The sequence below is a fragment of the Phragmites australis genome, chromosome 2 (genome assembly GCF_958298935.1).
Source record: "Phragmites australis chromosome 2, lpPhrAust1.1, whole genome shotgun sequence".
Lineage (NCBI taxonomy): Eukaryota > Viridiplantae > Streptophyta > Magnoliopsida > Poales > Poaceae > Phragmites > Phragmites australis.
The window spans coordinates 35069073-35087917 of record NC_084922.1 but is presented as its reverse complement, the minus strand read 5'-3'; the positions used below and the strand labels follow the sequence as shown (position 1 = coordinate 35087917).

The window sequence follows — 18845 nt, the reverse complement described above, 5'->3', positions numbered from 1 at the left end:
CGGTTGGGGTGATCGATATGCAGGCCGACTGGATGAACGACATGCATCAGCGATTTGGGCCGGTGGAGCGAAAGGCGGATGCACCCCCCTACGTGGCTGAGTTCTTATCCGATGCACGAGGGCCAACGAAGAAGTGGATCCTACAGTTCCAGGTACGGTAACATGCAACCTATCGAATACTAACAAAGTATGTCGTAATGATTTTTTCTGACACCAGTCATATATGCAGCCGGCGTACATCCACCCACACGCGAACGCATACGCGGTCTCGAGACATTTGGAGGCCTACCTCCTTTGGTTGTTTGGGTGGGTGATGTTCACTAGTGGCCAAGGTCACCTGGTTACGAGGACCCTTGTGCCGTACGCCCGGTCGATAGCGGACGCTGATGTGGAGGACGTACCGTAGTTCAGCTGGGCATCAGCTGTTCTTGCTGCGACGTATCGGGCGCTCTGCGACGCATGCACGAAGAAGGAGGCACTAGCCACTTTTGCCGGGTGTCCACTTCTTCTTCAGCTATGGTCGTACGAGCATTTCGCCATAAGCAGGCCGGTGGTGGATCGCTCCCCGTACCCAGAGGAATGGTACGGCGAGAGGGACGAGGACGCGCCTACAATGGCCTCGCTGTGGTGTCATCGATGGGTACGTATTTTACATTAACAGTTTCCATCGTACTATGTTAGTCTCTGAATATCTGTATTGATGTTTGTCACTCAGCCACACTGGGCCCACGAGCAGCCTCGCAGCGCGTACGAGTATTTTCGTACCCAGTTTGACAGGCTACGTCCTAACGATGTGGTATGGGAGCCATACAGCGTTCGGTCCGTGCATACACGTGCAGGGTTGGGTTTGTCACCCTTGTGCACCCGCGACGAGGAGTACTGGCTCACCAAGGTGCCCCTTGTCTTCGACATCTACGTCGAAGAGTACTCACCGCACCGCGTCATGTGGCAGTTTGGCCGTCACCAGGCATTCCCGCTCGTCCCCATCCGCACTGTCCCCTTGCAAGTCCACAGGTACATTTGCAAAATTATAGTTTGAGCAACCTTCATTTCAGTTTGACTTACATTTACCGTGGTTTCAATGCAGGTACACGCGAAAAGGCTAGCCAGCTGGCAACCTCTAGACGGACCGCTTGGCCCCTTACGTGGCAACATAGGCCGAAGCGCTACAGGACATCATTGATGAGACGCGTCCTCACACCGAGGGAAACTTCAGGGAGTACCTACGGTGGTATGTACCACGTACGCGGACCCGTGTCACCTACACCCCTGAGGATGTCCGGGCCCACGTCGCATCGACAACGGAGACATACCCGGTGCATTGGGACGAGGACGCCGCTTTAGCAGTAAGTAACTTTTGAAGTCCGTACTCCATATTGAATGAACATAACCGTATACTTTAATTATTCACTTTTGTTCGTATCCGCAGGCAGATATCATTTATGACGTAAATAGGGATGCAGCTGCTGCCATGGACCGTGTCCGGCAAGGACATCACCTAAGTGCGTCGGATGTTGCGAGCTTCATTAGACGGGTTTTCGACAAGACGACGCGCGCCTTGAAGTTCACCTCCTGCTGATCTACCACAGATGTAGCAGGGCCGCCTCCCAGGATGAGTGGTGTACACGCCGAGTCGTCTCGGCCGTCAGACGTGCACCGACGTTCTTCAGTGTCGGCACCCACACGACCCCTTCTATCACGTCTTGGAGGGTCCGAGCAACATGGTACGAATTATACTTTTGAATAATATTGACCAATATCCTTTACTTATTGTTATTAAACATTCATTAGGTCCGAGCAACATGGTACGAATTAAACTTTTGAATAATTTTGACCAATATCCTTTACTTATTGTTATTAAACATTCATTAGGTCCGTCTGCACAAGTCTCGAAGCAGCCTCGCAGATCGAGCCCTGTGCGTCCACAGTCAAGTACTACGGGAACCCTTCTTCCTAATTTCTAATACTTTCAGCAAAATAAGTTAGTACTGTGCTCAGGTTACTTCGGTGACGAGGCCGGTCCGTCTTCGGCGGCCCCACGCCCTACCCCCCCCCCCGCAACGTACTACGGCACTTCAGCGTGGCCTTCTTCTGCTGCACCGTCGTACCACGCAGGTACAATTATACATTTTTTACTACTACTTCCAATACCATATTGTTCGTATCTAACGTGATTATTTGTTCACAGGCCCCTCTAGCCAGTACACATGGACGCCTGCCGAGCCTTTACAGTCCTCCTACCCTAGTCAGGAGGATGAGGCTGACCCCGACACCGCATACGACATCGTCTGTGACTTCTTCGGGGGCACACCTGACTACGACATCCTTCAGCGGTCCCAGGTTTCCAGTGCACCGCTTCGGACACAGCCCACGCACGACGAGCCCTCGACACCGGTGGTTCCTACTAAGCCTACCAGGCATGTCGGCCCACCCGACCCCCTCACCTACTCCAGGGGTCACGTGAGGGGTAACCAGCGGCATCGGGACCATGATGGGGCGCACGGGCGACGGCAACGAGGGAGACATGAGTAGCATTTTACATTTTATGTAACTAACATATGCATATTCGCTTCATGATGTACTCCTATGTATTAAGACACGTTCACTTTGTATGGTTGACTTAGCATTTCGTAAATGCATTTCATATTCAAATACGTTCAATGAAGAAGTGACCACAACACTAAACTTTAACCATGACTTGACAACACATGCCTCCTGCCGCATGCTTTAAACAAGATGTGACAACACTATCCAGCTTTTTCAAATCAGTAAATGACAACACGGGTACCAATAAACGTGGAATCTCTGACCATGGGCAATGACAAAACTTTCCCATTCTTCAAGATGGAATCCGATGCTCCTCCCACCAGCTACGCCCATGCCCTCACTCCTTTCTTTAAGAGCAAATCCAATGCTCCTGCCTCCCCCAACTATAAATAACCGAACCTCCTTACGGTGAAGCATCGCTCATTTCTCATATCTCTCAAGTGCAATGTCTTCCTCAGCTCCATCGAGCCCACCAAAGAAACATTAGGGGACTACCATACCTGAAGGTCTCGAACGACCAATGTGCTTCTGTGGTGATCTTTGTAAGCTCCGCAAGTCGTAGGACATCTCATACACCTATGGACTACGCTTCTTCATGTGTGCCAACTACGAGTATGACAAGCCTCGCCATGCAACAACTGGTTATCGACCGGTACGGTAACAGATATCTGCCTCATCTCTTCCGATTACGCACCCTCTTTTACTAACCGCTCTTCTTGTTCTATTTGTTCAGTCCCCTCCACCGCTCTATGATATTATTCAGTGGCTCGATAATGAGCAAAATGACTCACAGAAGCTGTGGGTAGACATGAACATGAGGTGGAGAAGGGAAGCCTACGCATGTCGGGAGTACGAACAACAGCAAGAGGAACTTCGCCTCAAGCGGGAGGAAGAAGAGCGTATGAGGAAGGCGGCGCACGACCGTACCGTGGTTCAGGCTCGAGACGCTGAGAGGGAAAGGAAGCGGGAGAGAGCCCGCCGTGCTAAGGCGGCAGGTCCCGATGCCCTCCGAAAGGGAAAGTATCCTAGATGCACGCAGTAGAGAGTATCTAATGTAACCCGACATACTTTCCCTCTCTAAGGCATGTTATGATTAGGATCGGCGCACTAATAAGTAGGTCTTAGTGCGAATCGTACATGCCACCTTTGTTTCCTCATCGTATCGTCGCGGTTACAGTGTATTGTAATATTTTCACCACGTGTTTAATACTATGTTTGTCCTCGTTCGCACTCCATACCCACGTAAAATGCTGCAACTACTAATTACTGATTTTTTTCTCCCGTTATTACATAACCTACTCCAAATTTAATTTCTTAATTTCCTTACACCCCTTTCTTTTTTATTTCTTTAATTACATAAATAATACATTTTTAGAGGATAAAATAAAATAAAAATTAATTTTACAAGAAAAAATACCCTTAAGTTAGGCCCTATCAGGGCCTAGCCGCCCTCTGAGAGAGCGGTTAGCCCATCTTGCCGCCCTCTGAGGGGGCGGTTAGGCCTACCGTCCTCTCAGGGGGCGGTTAGCACCCGTAGCCGCCCCTCTGAGAGGGCTGCGGACGCCTAGTTTTGCAAATTTTTTCATCAAAAATTTATTTATTTAAATTTTAACTAAAAAATTATAAAAATAAAAAAACTCAAAATCGATTGGACTCTGGGACTCTAGAGTCCAGATACATCAAAATCAGAAAACCTGTATCAGTACACGGTGTGACTACTCACCGGCGAGCAACCCGCTCAATCGCCATCCCGCGTGAAGATCGGGGAGATGAAAGGACGAGAGGCCCTGCCGAGGTGCAGTATAGTGCACTTGTCGGCTGCCGCTAGTGATCGGTCGTGGGCTCGTGGGTCGTGGCGCGAAATTTCCACAGCCGGTCGCTCTCAGCCTAACCCCCTCACTTGACTCTCACGCACAACCTCGCCGAGTAAACCGGCACTCCCCCATGGTCTCTCCCTCCTCTTCCCATTCACACACGCGATGGCTCCCCTGCTCCTCCACATCCTCCGTGTTCTGCTCCTCCTCGCCGCAGCTGACGCCTTCCCTGCTACCCGCAGCAACACCACCTGCGGCGACCAGACGATCGCCTACCCGTTCTGGCTCAACTCTTCAGTAGCGTTCGACTGCGGCTACCCCGGGCTCGGCCTTGTCTGCAAGAACAACGCCACTCTGTTCCTCCCCGTCCAGTCCCACTGGTACAGAGTCGTCGCGGCGTCGCCATCGACTACACCACGCACACCATCTCGGTCTCCGACCTCGACGTCGGTGGCGGCGAGTACGCCCCCGGCTGCCCGCGCCTCCACGTGAACCTCAGCATCGACTACACGAGCTCCTGACTGCAGCTCACGCCCTCCGACAAGTGGGTTATCCGATGATCGTATCTCGCGTGCACCAAACAAGGATCGGAATGAACAATGAAGTAGCAGGCAGCCGACGATCACTGATTCATCAGTCTCCAAACGTCTCAATCCGGGTGATCATGTGGCCCGCCTCCGGCCCACCAACAACCAAACCCGGTCAAGTCCACGCGACTTATAAACCGCGGCGCGCGCAAGAAACCAAGCTCGTACACGATTAGTGGTAACTGCCTAACAAAAGAGCCAAATGCGTTCGCCTCGTCTTCTCGCCACCATGGCTCACCTACCACGCTTCCCCGTCCTCGTCTTCCTCTTCCTCTTCGTCCATGCTCATGTCCCCGCCTCCCATGGCGCCTCTCTCCCGCCCACTTACGACCGTTCAATGTGCTCGGAATCGTTCTGGTGCGGGGGCGTCGATATCCACTACCCGTTCTACCTCTCCAACGCAACCGAAGACACCGCCGATTACAGTACATCCTTCTCCTGCGGCTACACCGATCTGAAGATCTTCTGCCGGGAGGAGGGGGCAACCAAGACCCCCATCATCCATCTCGGCGGCGACAACTACACGGTACAGAACATCTTCTACAACACCAGCACCATCATCCTCGCGGACAGCGACGCGCTCAGCGGCGGCAGCTGCCCCAGGGTTCGCCACAACGTCAGCTTCGGCCAGGAGTGGCTGCACAACACCAGCTCCTACGACAACCTCACCTTCTTCTTCGGCTGCTACGCCACATCAAGCGATCCCGCGCCGCCTCGTTTTGACAAATACAAAATCGATTGCGCGGAGTTCAATAATTCGGCGGACGGTGGAGTCTCCTTCGTGTTCACGTCTGAAGAGGTGGACAAACCTCTGGAGCACGAGTTGTCCGTGTACTGCAAGGCGATTGTCACCGTGCCAGTGAGAAGCGAGGTTCTGACGGCAAACGATACTCCGTCCGTGCTGACAAGTAGCGGATACGGTTACGTGCTTCGGCAGGGGTTCGAGCTGGCCTGGAACCAGAAGACGACAGGCCTGTGTTACCGATGTGAGCAGTCCGGCGGACGGTGCGCCTACGGTCGGAACGGCGACTTTCTGGGTTGCTTGTGCAAGGACGGGAAGGCGGGCAACCAGAACCAGGATTGCAAAAACAGTGGAGCCAGCACAGGAGAGTCGCCATCGAGTAAGTCCTTCAGAAACTGATCCTTCGAATTTACCCTTCATTCTTACTTGGCCATTTGCATCTCGTAGCCCCCTTGATTGTTTCCGGTGTGTGTGTCCCGCGTTGCTGCAGCTGCAGCTGCAGAGCTGCTTTCCCCTTTCTAATGGTGCGCGTTGACTTGACCTAGTCCGGGATTAGTTTGGTTTGCCTGAAAATTAAGTGCGCGGGTAGGTAGATATTAAACTTGAAATTCTGGTTCATGTTTTCCTCATTCGACAAGGATTGTTTATGACCTCGCACTCCTTGTTCTAATTTCGCACTGCTGCTCCGCAAGTTTTCATGCCCAGGCGCCCTGCTGTGCTCCACAGCATTTTGTAGAGCAGAGAACCGTACTGTGCGTCTGTGCCTGCTTCAATGTGAAACAATAGGGAAATGCACGGCAGCACACATGCTTGCGTCGGCGAGTTGAGAAGTTAGTTAGCATTTTGCTCTGGCCGGCAAGTGACCAGATTTCTTTTTTACACGCCTAGAACACGTGATCGTTTCGTTGATGCAGGCTCTTTGCTGGAGAAACTGGCCGTGCGAGTAGAGAACGTTGTATGATTGCTATGCCTTGGTCCGAGGACGTGTTTTCGGGGTCGGAGAAAGCACACTTTGTGTTCAAATCGATTTCACATTTCAGTGGTTTCCAAAACAGAGCGGACTGGGTCCCTGATCCTGTGTACGCGTACAACTGTAGTTTTTTACTAGTTGCTGACCACTTAGGAACACTCGAAGCTTCTAGCTAAAACGCGGAAATATGACCAGGAGCCTTTCTTCCATCGATGTCAACCAATTAGAGACACACAAGCCTCGACGGAACAACGACGGGACTAATCGACATGTTGCGAGTCCCAGTTGGTCCTGGTCAAGCACGGCTTCTTCCTATCATGTGCCGCCATGTCCCTCTCGTCGGCCACGCAATCGGCCACGCAACCTTCCGAGAGAGTTCGCCAGGCCCTCGCGACCTTATAAACGGAGGCCGGCGGCCACCAAACTAAGGGGCAAAAATAACTTAGCTTGACTCTGCTTAGCCATGGTTCTCTTGCTACGCCACCGGCTGTCGTTGCTGCTTCTCCTTGTCATCTTGGTTGCCGCTTCGCATGGCTCTCCTTCCAGCGCAGACAGCTATGACTCCTCCCTGTGCCGGCAAAGTCACACCTGCGGCAACGTCAACATCAGTTACCCGTTCTATCTTCGTAACGAGACGGCAATTCTCCTGCGTTACGACAGTTCGTACTGCGGCTACCCTGGCTTGGGGATCCTGTGCAAGGACGGCAAGCAGGCCATCCTGCAACTCATCAGCGGCAACTACACGGTCTCGGCCATCGACTACCGGGACCTCACCGTCACCGTGGTCGATCAGGAGGTCCTGGAGGAGACGGGGACCTGTCCCAGAGTCGATAACAATTTCTTGTTCGTTTCTTTTGCGAGGAACTTCTTTTTGCTTTATGCCGCGACCAACTAATTAAATTGCATCGGAGACCAAGTGCATTACTTCCCCGGGCGAACCGTCAACCAATGAAAGACTCAGCAGTCTCGACGGAACAGCGACGGGGTGTACTTCGAGGAGAAAAATTTCGTGAGACCCGCACGTATAAGGCCTCGGTGAGACCCTCATCTGCACCGTAGATGCGCGATCGAACGGCACGCACGTGTGCATGCCTGCACACGCGAGAACACGTGTCAACACACTGTATGGATCTCACCGTGAGACCTGGTCTCATAAAATTTTTCTCCGTACTCCGAACTCCTAACCCACGTGCGCGGCACCTATTGCCGTGTCGCAAGACCCAGCGGGTCACGGTCAACCACGGGCTTGTCCTAATGTCCTATCATGTGCCGCCACGTCCCTCTACTGGGCCACCCAACCTTCTCGGAAACTGCCAACGCCCTGGCGACCTATAAACGGGCGCGCGCGCGCGGCAAGCAAGAAATCACTTGGACCACCAGCTTCGCCTGACTTGTTTAGCCATGGCTCTCTTGCTACGCCACCGGCTGCCGCTGCTGCTTCTCCTTGTCATCTTGGTTGCCGCTTCGCATGGCGCTCCTTCCAGCGCAGACAACTATGACTCCTCCCTGTGCCGGCAACACCTGCGGCAACGTCAACATTAGTTACCCGTTCTATCTTCGTAACGAGACGGCAGTTCTCCTGGGTTACAACAGTTCGTACTGCGGCTACCCTGGCTTGGGGATCCTGTGCAAGGACGGCAATCAGGCAATCCTGCAACTTGGCAGCGGCAACTACACGGTCTCGACCATCGACTACCGGGACCTCACCGTCACCGTGGTCGATCAGGAGGTCCTTGAGGAGACAGGGACCTGTCCCAGAGTCGAGAACAACGTGACGTTCCCGCAGGCCTCGTGGCTGTCTGTCGGTGAATCAGGAACTAGGGGTCTCCGAATTCCGAGGCCAGGCCAGCAATCCGCCACGTGGCGTCCTCCCGCGGGGGTCATCTCTGCGAGGTAAAAAAGACTAAGTCCCGGGAGAGTGCGCTCGGGGCCACAAACAGTGGTCTCCGAGTACCCAGGTTCCCCGATGATCTGCGAAGACCAAGTAACCAGGAAGGAAGTGCTCGGGGAGGTGAACAGTGACCCCTGAGCACCTGAGCCCCCCGACGACCAGGAAAGTCGAGTACCGAGAAGAGAGTGCTCGGGGAGGTAAACAGTGGCCCCCGAGCACTTGGTTCCTCGAGGACCCGAACAGTCAAATCCGGGAGAGAGTGCTCGGGGAGGTGAACAGTGACCCCCGAGCATTCGGTTCCCCGAGGACCAAGAGAGGGCATTTTCGGGAGTGAGTTCCCGGGGAGGTGAACAGTGACCCCCCGAGTACTCGGTTCCTCGACGGCCCAGGAAGCCTCCCGTCAGTGGCCCCCACAGGGGTCCAGCGATGAGGTGTCAGCCAGTGAAAGGCCCGATGCCGCATTTAAGGGCGCGCGTGGCCTGTGACCTCCAACTGCTCCTGCCACGCTCGATGTCAGTCCCTGCCATACTCTGGCAGAAGGGCGTGGGGACATTTAATGCACGGGTCCCATCCCGCGCTATCCGGCGCGCCTCGGGATAGCATCGCGAGGCCCGAGGCGTTCTGTCTGCCGCGCTGCTGTGGCAGGCGAACAAGACCGGGCGGGCACGCCGGGCCGCTCTGCGGCTGCCCGGTGGGCCCTTTCCACGGCGCCCGTTGCCAGCGCCATCATGACGACTGAAGACCGGGCGCGGGGCGCGTTTTCAACCCCCATCACTTCGCGCAGAGGCCATGATGACTGCCTTTTCCATTTATGGCACCTTGAAACTCGTGCCCTCCCATTCGGGGCACGCCACCGCCGGCAGATATTTAAGAAGTCGGCGGGCGCGGATAGAAGAGGGGAGGAAGCGGAGATCGAGATTGAGTCTGAGTTGGTACAGAGGAGCGCTCGAACTCTCTGGCGCTTGCTTAGAGATCGAAGAATACCTTCGTACAAGCATAGAAGCTGAGACCACCGAAGAACAAGGAGCCCGAGGCTCTAGGATAGACAAACATTCATGTAACCAGCACATTCCTGAGAGACATTCTCAGGGCATTTATAGAATCCACACAGGAGTAGGGTGTTACGCGCAGCACAGCCCGAACCTGTCTAAAAATCCCTCCAGTGCATTTACTCCTTTCTGCATTAGATCGCTCCATCCCACCTGCCATCGCATTTACATCCATTTATTTCTCCAGCAAATATATTCAGAATCATCCCCTCGGCCGAATCTCTAAAAAGGGGTCCCTCAGGATCCCTATGACAGGAGCTAATCCTCTGACACTGTCCTATCCTAACAGCACGGTTGATTACCTCCTCTTCTTTCTCGACTGTTCCTTCGACACCGGGTTCGTCAAGCCGGCTAACATCAAACAAATCACCTGCCAAATCTTCGACGGGTCTGGGTTGTCTTTCGTGTTGCCGCGGCGTGCCGTGCCGGCCGGAGATTGGTGGCGGGCGTGCCAGAGAGTGATTGAAGCGCTTGTACTCAAATTAGGCCTCCCAGCCGATCCACGAAATGATCCATTGTGGACGGACGGTGGATATCGCAGCTATCTTCGTAGCGGTTTCCAGATGGCGTGGGACCGAAAGCCCCCGGCGTGTAGCCAGTGCGAGGGATCAAATGGACAGTGCAGCTACAATCAGGCGGGGGACTTCTTCGTAGGCTGCATTTGCTCCGGTGGGCGAGTCGACGCTCACAATTGCAGCGCTAATTATTCTGGTAAGCCTTTCAAAGCTTTGTATACTGGTTTTCGAAATTGCACTATTGCGGTGGGTATTATTGGTCGCTTTGCTTCACTTCATCCTATTGTATGAGATTTTGGTGGGGCAGCACGAAACTAAAAAGGACCATTAAATTAAAATTTCAAAAAATAATTATTATATAAATTGTAAAGATAATATTTGTTGTATTAAAAAATTATTTTCGATAAACACTAAAAGTATATTAAAAGCAATGCTCACTTGAAATATTTTCTAAAGATCATCTTAAACAATTTATTCTAATATTTTTATATTCGAAGTCATAGATGATTGTATCAACATCAATCTCATTCAACAATTTCTTCTTAATGCATAAAGTTGCCAACTATTTAATCTTTTTTGAGACATTGTGAACCTCAAATAGTTCTTCAATAATTTCAACTTGGAAAAGTTTCTTTCAGTTGATGCCATAGTCACCAACATAGTAAATAAAATTCAATAAGCAATAAAAATATTAAGATAACAATATGTTTCTCTGATATACTCAAAAATCTCCATAAAAGATATTGGCTTATCTGGCAAAGTCAATTACATAACCCTTATCTCGGACATTAGATCATTTAACTCAACATCATATGAACCATGTAGAGCGAAAGTATTTGCAAATTTAGCGTAGCAATCTTTCAGTTCAATATCATCCGATAACTTCAAGGTTGTCAAGCTCAGTAATAAACCAAATATACTTTTGAATGCTTTGAGTTCTTAAAAAATTCCTTAAACTGCCCGTATTACTCTTAAATTTTTTATCAATGACTCCCTTATGTGATTATATCAACTCATATACTTGTTTCTTTTTTTTCTCTACCATATGCATGCTTTCTAGAAGATATGATATCAAGAACATGCTGAAAATTGGAAAAAAAATACATTAGCAGTTGAAAACTAGTGCAAAGCTATAAAAACACTGAATGAACTTAAAGAAATCTTATCAATTATCATGTGCAACTCGCAAGAATTTGTATTCTAACCCGTCAATTGATGACTGCAAATCTGTAATGATGGGTATTACTTGTTCCAGTTTCTTCCTAGGGCTTTGAAATAAACTAATTACTTCTCCTAAGGTTAGCCTGAATAGATTTGTTCAACTATGATGGATGGGTATGAGTAAGATACGATGAGCTTGCAATATCAAATCCCTCAATACGATGAAAAATCAACCTACCCCAACAATTCCAGACTGCCAATTAGTTCGGCCTTTCTTACTCTCTTTGGTTTTCCATACTATGTTCTCTGTCTGTCTGTCACACACATGCCATACACTCGCTTTATCTCCCCATGCCAGTTGCCACACGTGCATAAGATTTTTTTAGGAAAAACAGTAGGAGAGGCCCCTACTGTGGTAGGTATTATTAAAATAAAAACACGAGATCACACTGTACAAAGCTTTGCAAAGAACAAAAGAAGAAAAGCAGAAAAGGAATCTACACAAGAAGACTAAGCCAGTTGGAAACTGAACAATGAAGTTGAAACTTGAATGTATGAAGTTGCACAGAGACTTCTTCCTTAAAATCTATCAACCAAGTCTGAAAGGAGGGTTGAATTTGTCTGAAAATAAAGTCATATCTTTGTTTCCAGATCGTCCAAACTGCAATAATTAAGATTCCATGAAAAAAGAAGCTTGAAAGTCATATCGTGCATAGGTTAATTACTTGTAGCAATAGAATTGTATTTAATCTACTACGCGGAAACGACAATGAGAACTGTGATATCTATCTAGTCCACTATATACCTTTGTAATCCGACTCCACCAAAATAAGAGGTGTACGTCATTTCCTCTCCCATTTACAGGTTAGCATGGGAATCTCTAGCCCTCGTGGAGAAGTAAGGTACCTTGAATTACAGTTATACAGATCAACAAAGCCAGCCAATAGTCCTTTAAGAACTCTTTTGTTACTAATGTTGTGTTGATTGTATTTCGAAAGCTCCTACAGTCAAGCGTCAGCGTAAATCATTCTTTTTTTTTTTTGCCAAGTAAAGCATAATCCCAAATGCGCATGCACTACCTTGGAGGAAAAGTTGCAACCCATCTTCCCTATCTATCGTTGACCTAACACGATCCGTTCTTATCCATTACCTAATCGCAATCTCTTTATATTTTGCTAGAATGCTTTAGGGCGTCTCCAACAATCCATATTAGCTAGCTATAAGAGATGTCACATCAAATTTTTGCCTATATAGAGGTGAGAATGAATGAAGAGAGAGAAAAGCTAGTTACTGATCAGTAGATAGTCTACTCATTAAAGACAATGATATGTAGTCTATTTCATGTGGGCCTGTATTAATTTTATAGATAATGCTATAATTATGCTATTAGAGAAGTTGACTATTGTACTACTTATTGATGACATGTGCAACTCTTATAGATAGCAGGTATCTATATTGTTGGAGATGCTCTTAAGTTTTGCGATCTGTTTATTTATAAAATTTCTATGCACTTACAAGTTTCTTATCTTCAATGGTTGCAGGGCATCACAACATAATTAGAATGGGTAAGGAACCTCAATCTTTGACTCACTTTCAGTGTTTTGTGTTTCCTATGCTTATTTGCATGTTCATCTTTTACCAAACCTGATTCAATCATATGCTTATATAGTCAGTACTCAGTACCTTTCTTCATCTAATTTGAAATACATGCAAACAACTGACATGCCATGTTTTGAAATCCATTATTTTTTGAAACCTTACTTCTAGACATAAGAAGAAAAAATATCCACTGACACACAGTTGAGAAAATATCCTTCCTTTTGAGGAAAAAAAAATATGAATGTTCCCAAACATTATTTGCAAATTTGATTTCAAGAGCACTTTGCAGATTGGATTCACTCTTGATGCCTTGTTGCTGATGCAGATGCTATTGTCAGCACCTCGGCCCTACTGCTGCTGTGTCTACTTATCCTAGCATTCTTCTTGGCTCACAAACATGGTTTGTTGTCCATTAAATCGAAGGACGCACCAAGCATTGAGTCATTTCTACAAAAGAATAGAAATTTACATCCAAAAAGATACACTTATGCAGAAGTGAAAAGAATGACAAAGTCTTTTTCTGTAAAGCTAGGCCAAGGTGGATTTGGTGATGTATACAGAGGCAACCTCTCCGATGGCCGCCAGGTAGCAGTTAAGATGCTAAAAGACACCAAGGGTGATGGGGAGGAATTTATGAATGAGGTTGCTAGCATTAGCAGAACTTCTCATGTCAATGTTGTTACCCTATTAGGATTTTGCTTGCAAGGATCCAAAAGGGCACTCATTTACGAGTACATGCCTAATGGTTCACTTGAAAGGTATGCCTTCAATAACAACACAAAAAGTGAAAATACACTAACTTGGGAGAAATTATTTGACATAGCAATTGGCATTGCTCGAGGACTTGAATATCTCCACAGAGGATGCAATACTCGCATCGTGCATTTTGACATTAAACCCCACAACATTCTAATAGATCAAGATTTCTGTCCTAAGATATCTGATTTTGGATTGGCCAAGCTATGCCTGAACAAAGAGAGTGCTATCTCAATTGTTGGTGCAAGAGGAACAATAGGCTATATTGCCCCAGAGGTCTACTCAAAGCAATTTGGAACAGTAAGTAGCAAATCTGATGTCTACAGTTACGGAATGATGGTCCTTGAGATGGTTGGGGCAAGGGACAAGAATATCAATGCAAATAGTGAGTCTAGTAGCCAATATTTTCCTCAGTGGATTTATGAGCATTTGGATGACTACTGTAGCAGTGCTTCCGAGATTAATGGTGAGACCACAGAACTCGTGAGAAAGATGATAGTGGTAGGTTTGTGGTGTATACAAGTGATTCCAACTGATCGGCCAACAATGACTAGAGTTGTCGAGATGCTAGAAGGTAGCACAGGTAATCTGGAATTGCCACCAAGGGTGCTCCTGAGTTGATAAGCATCCATATGTTCCTATTAAAAGGTAACTCATTCCACTGCAAACATTTATGTAATTCACAAAAATTAAAGGCACGCATCAAATGATGATGTTGGTATGTAAATGCTAAATGGCGACGAAACTAAGGATTGTTTAGTGGGTTTGCTAATATAAAGTTGTATGATTGTATCATTTGGATCAGACTCGCTACATGTACTGAGTCTCTTTTGTGCACTTGCACTCAAATTATTTGACAACTGCATCGTAAATTCAGTAGTTGAGTCGGGATTTAAATAACAATCAATCCCTTGGAAGTAGAATACAAACTATGAATGGCAAGTAAAATATTTCATGTAACACTCAGATGTGAACTACGATGCCCAATTTTGAATTCATGAACTGATAATTGGGCATGATGGATTTAGGGTCAGAACTTACCTAAGTTGGAGTGCCCAAATAGGAGCAATGCAGTTCAGATTTCAGATGTCAAAGGTCGCCGTCTGTCGTAGCGGTGCCACCTGCCGCCTACGTCGCTGTTGCCTCCGCCCGAGTCGAGGCCTAGAGATCTCTCACCGGAATCCCCAGTCACCGCATCCCCGCGGGAGGGCACGGCCTGGTGCCCAGGAGGCTGGGACTGCACTAGCAGAGGATCTTTTGCGGTGGCAGGCTGGATGAGGGGCGTTGTATCTCAACTGTAGATTTACCTGTCTTAATACAATGCAACAATACAACATCTCATTTTTTTATCTCCAAAAAAATCTCATTTTATTAAAAAAAGTACAGCATCTCCATCATATTCTCAAACAAGACTTTTATATGTTATGTGTTAATGATTGTAAATGTTGCATAGAGGACACAAACATTTCTTCATGATATATCTTTCTTCTTTGAAAGGGAGCTTTGTTTCTAGAACTAGACCACGCTCGTTATGTGCCCAGATTAAATGCAGCAATCAGCAGACCTGACCCTAGTCGCCTACACCGCCGGAGCCGCACTCGTCCACACATAAACACAAAAAAGGAAATAAAAATGGTTATCGGTACACGAGACTTGTGTGTAAGAAATGAGCCGGAGTTTGGGTATCATGTATACCGGACGCACGCCTGTGAACGTATATATCTCGTTCCTAGGCTTGGGCAAAAATCCCCTAGAACCGAAAAATCGAACCGAACCAAAATCGAACCACCAATATTGACCGTTTTTCTGATGTTCGGTAGCCGATTCGGTTCGTATTTTTGTACTGATCGACTCCACTGGCCAGCTGACCTCATCCACCGATCCACATGGCTTGACCCACCCCAGCAGCCCCCACCTGTTCCCCATTTTCCTGAATCCTCAGCCTCCAAAACCCTAGCCATTGCTTGGATACTCAAAACAATCTGATATAAAGTTCGGTGAAAACCGAAAACTAAAATCAAATTAGACATTTTCCAATATTTTCTATCATATTCAGCTTGCATATTCTGAAAACCGAATTGTTCATACACCGAAAAAACAAACTAAAAATCCAGAAAAAACGAATGCTCGTGCCTACTCGTTCCCAGCCCAGGGCTCGAAATCGAAACAAAATGTGCTCGGTTTCAACAAGTTTGAGGAATAGTTGTCCCCCTAGCTCGCGTCAAAGCTAAAGCACGTGGCGCGACTTTGCACAAAGTCATAAGGCCAACCCGGAGGTCTCGGACCGGACATGCGTTCGCGATCAGCACTCCCATGCACGTATACACGCACTTTTTTTTTTATGAAAAACGTATACACAATTACTCGAGGTAGTGATAGGAGGATTTGGGGACCCAGCGTTCATGCCTGAGAACGAGCTCGAGAGATGGGGATCCGTTTGATGGGGGTCGCTCGGATGATGGGCGTGCGAGCTCTCGAGGATAGAGATAGGGCATGGGCAACATTATCTTTTCATGTCACTGTAATTTTTCTTTTTAATTTCGTTAATTATTTTTTGGCCCCCAAAATATGGATTCTTGACGGCAGGGGGTTCGATGGCAAATTGCAATTCGTGTTTTATAGTAGCAAATTTCAGATTGGAGGTCAAAAGAGTGGCAAATATGCAATTCTCCAATTTTAATAATGAATACATATGATAAATAAACTGTTTTGTTTTAAAAACATATATATGGATTATAAGAATGAATGCACGTAAGAAATAAATTATATTGTTTTATTACTACATTCTGAAATAGCACAGCGGTATCGTTTAATACTAAAACACCCAAACCAGGAAGAAATTAGAATGACCCCTGGATCGGAATTGACAAGTACGCTTCTGGTCCTTCCAATTAGCGGGCTTTCAATTCAACGCCCTCTCAACAAATAAATACACAACTGGACCATGGTTCACGTTACCGATCGAAGTTCGGTAATCGAGCTCCAGCGGTAATCCAAAAACTATGGTAACTGTGATAACTGTTTGAATTTTTAAAAAATTTCGGACAAAATTCTTTAAAAAAAATAAATTTTGGAAAAAAATCGCGAATTTAACCGCTCGGTAACCGATCAAATTGGACCGGTTACCGAGTGGTTTTTGCGGTAAATCAATAGGTTTACACGGTAACCGAGAGTCCAAACACCTACCGATTTGCAGCGAAAACCGAACGATTTTGAGCGATTACCGAGTGGTATGTGCGCGTTATCAACAATTATGTAGGAAAATCATAAAAGACATAAAAAATCACCAATAAATCAAGGAAAAAATAGTATAATATCATGGTATGTTTTGTTACATTAGAAAAAAATTTGACATGACCTTTGCTATATTTTGGAAGTTTCCAAGATAACAAACAGATAATAATAGCAATGCGAGCACGAACATATAATTGTTTCATCGAATATATACGTACATTACATATGCAGCGCCTGAAATTAATAAATATATATCGAATTGTCCGTAGTAAAGCTAAAAACGCAATTACATCCCATCCATCAGCACTTACCATGGTATCCACGCCATGTGCAACCTACGAAATGGAAAAAAAATAGTATAATACCATGGTATGGAAATAAAGTAGTTGCAAAAAGTAAATTTTTATCACCTTTAGAACCATCAGCTTGGGGGACGATGAAATTCAGCCATATTGTACTCCTCGGTGGATATTAGCATTATCCATCATGTCGATAGCAACTCTGCCTTAAACGCAGCCCATATTTGCCTTATCCATGTAGAAGTGGTTGACTATTGTCCTTGCAAAATGGCATAAAACTCAGGGTCTTGCCACTCATAGACCCACTGAATAGGAGGCTCTGACTGAGCATCATGGACAGGATAGTGGTACGAATACGATCCAGAACTACTCTCCATGCCATAGCTGCTGGAATAGCTCACACTATCTTGTGGTCCATCGTGGCCACCCTGTATTATATGCCTCTGTGAGGATGGGGCACTATGGTCCTGATCCTATGTGGCATGCAAAACTGACTCTCACCAGTGAATTGCACGGGAGGAACGACAGAGGATTGGCATGGACGAACATCGCCGCCTTAACCATCATCATCACCGATGTCTATCTTTGAGCTGCTGTCATTCGATTCTTGGTAAGTTGGGCTCTTTGGGTCACTATCCATGCTCTCATCGCTTTGCACTTGTCTTTTGCCCTTACCCTTAGTCTTCTTGCTTTTTTTTGTATGCGTAATTTGCTTCTTCCTCTTTCTCGTGTGTGTCACCAACCACTGTACCAGCCCACTGCTGTAAGTCCTATGTGTTCGTTGTGTCTATCACTAGGTGAGTAGGCAGGGGTATGTCACTATCTGTGTCCTCCTCATCAAGCTCAGGGGTTGCATTTGATCTGCCGGTCTCCATCCAGTCTCGGAGCGGATTGTTCTCCTCGTTCAATGTGAGCTCCATAAGGCGTTGAAATGGATCATCATCAACAATCGACCTGATACCTGCATCCAAATTGTTTTGTATTCTCAAGTTGCAGTTGACATATACCAACTTATGGAGCTTCGTGTAGCTTAAACGGTTGCGAACTTTCGTGTGGACAAATGCAAATGTACTCTAGTTCCTCTCACACCCACTAGATGAAGCGCACTGAGACACTAGGCGTCTGGTAAGCATTGATAATGTAGGTGTAGATGAACCAAACATAGACCACCATTACGCTGCAAGTAGGTAAAGTGATATGAGGCTCAGAAAAGTAGATAAATGATGCAACAGATAGATATGTAAAGGTTTTCATACCAGGATGAGTCCTGCCGTCACAAGCCATCCGTGCAGCGAGCGGACCTGCGAACGAGAGAGACTTTGTCCGATATGTTTCAGCCTCAATAAGTGCTTCCACAGCAGTACTAACATCGATCATCCTCTCGAATACCGCACGGAGATCTTTGAACAAGTTTGGATCTGTGCCATACGCGTAATGCGTGCGGGGGTTCAGAGCGGCCGCTGCAAGTTGATGATCGAAGCATTAGTACCATAAGCATTAGAAACACAAGCATCAGTATAAATAAGACAGCAAGTGGTAGGAGTGTATTACCGGCATTCATGTAGGTCCCATTGGCTAGATCATGCATTCTGCAATCGATAATTGCCATGTACTTTTTAAAAGAATCCCTATCACTGCGATACAACACCTCATACTCCTTCTTCACAATGGTGTATCTCAG

The 18845-nt window shown here is 47.2% G+C and overlaps 2 protein-coding genes across 2 annotated transcripts; both read left to right on the top strand.

Annotated features, from left to right (window-relative positions):
• The first annotated feature begins 5061 nt into the window (after nt 1-5061).
• Nucleotides 5062-14435, top strand: LOC133908519 (LEAF RUST 10 DISEASE-RESISTANCE LOCUS RECEPTOR-LIKE PROTEIN KINASE-like 2.4). Its single transcript, XM_062350587.1, has 3 exons — nt 5062-6069; nt 12818-12841; nt 13201-14435. Exons 1-3 carry the CDS (start codon nt 5151-5153, stop codon nt 14250-14252), a joined length of 1995 nt encoding a protein of 664 aa, XP_062206571.1. The 5' UTR covers nt 5062-5150; the 3' UTR covers nt 14253-14435.
• LOC133908523 (uncharacterized) lies at nt 7832-8717 on the top strand. Its single transcript, XM_062350592.1, has one exon. It carries the CDS (start codon nt 8129-8131, stop codon nt 8555-8557), a length of 429 nt encoding a protein of 142 aa, XP_062206576.1. The 5' UTR covers nt 7832-8128; the 3' UTR covers nt 8558-8717.
• Nucleotides 14436-18845: the final 4410 nt, after the last annotated feature.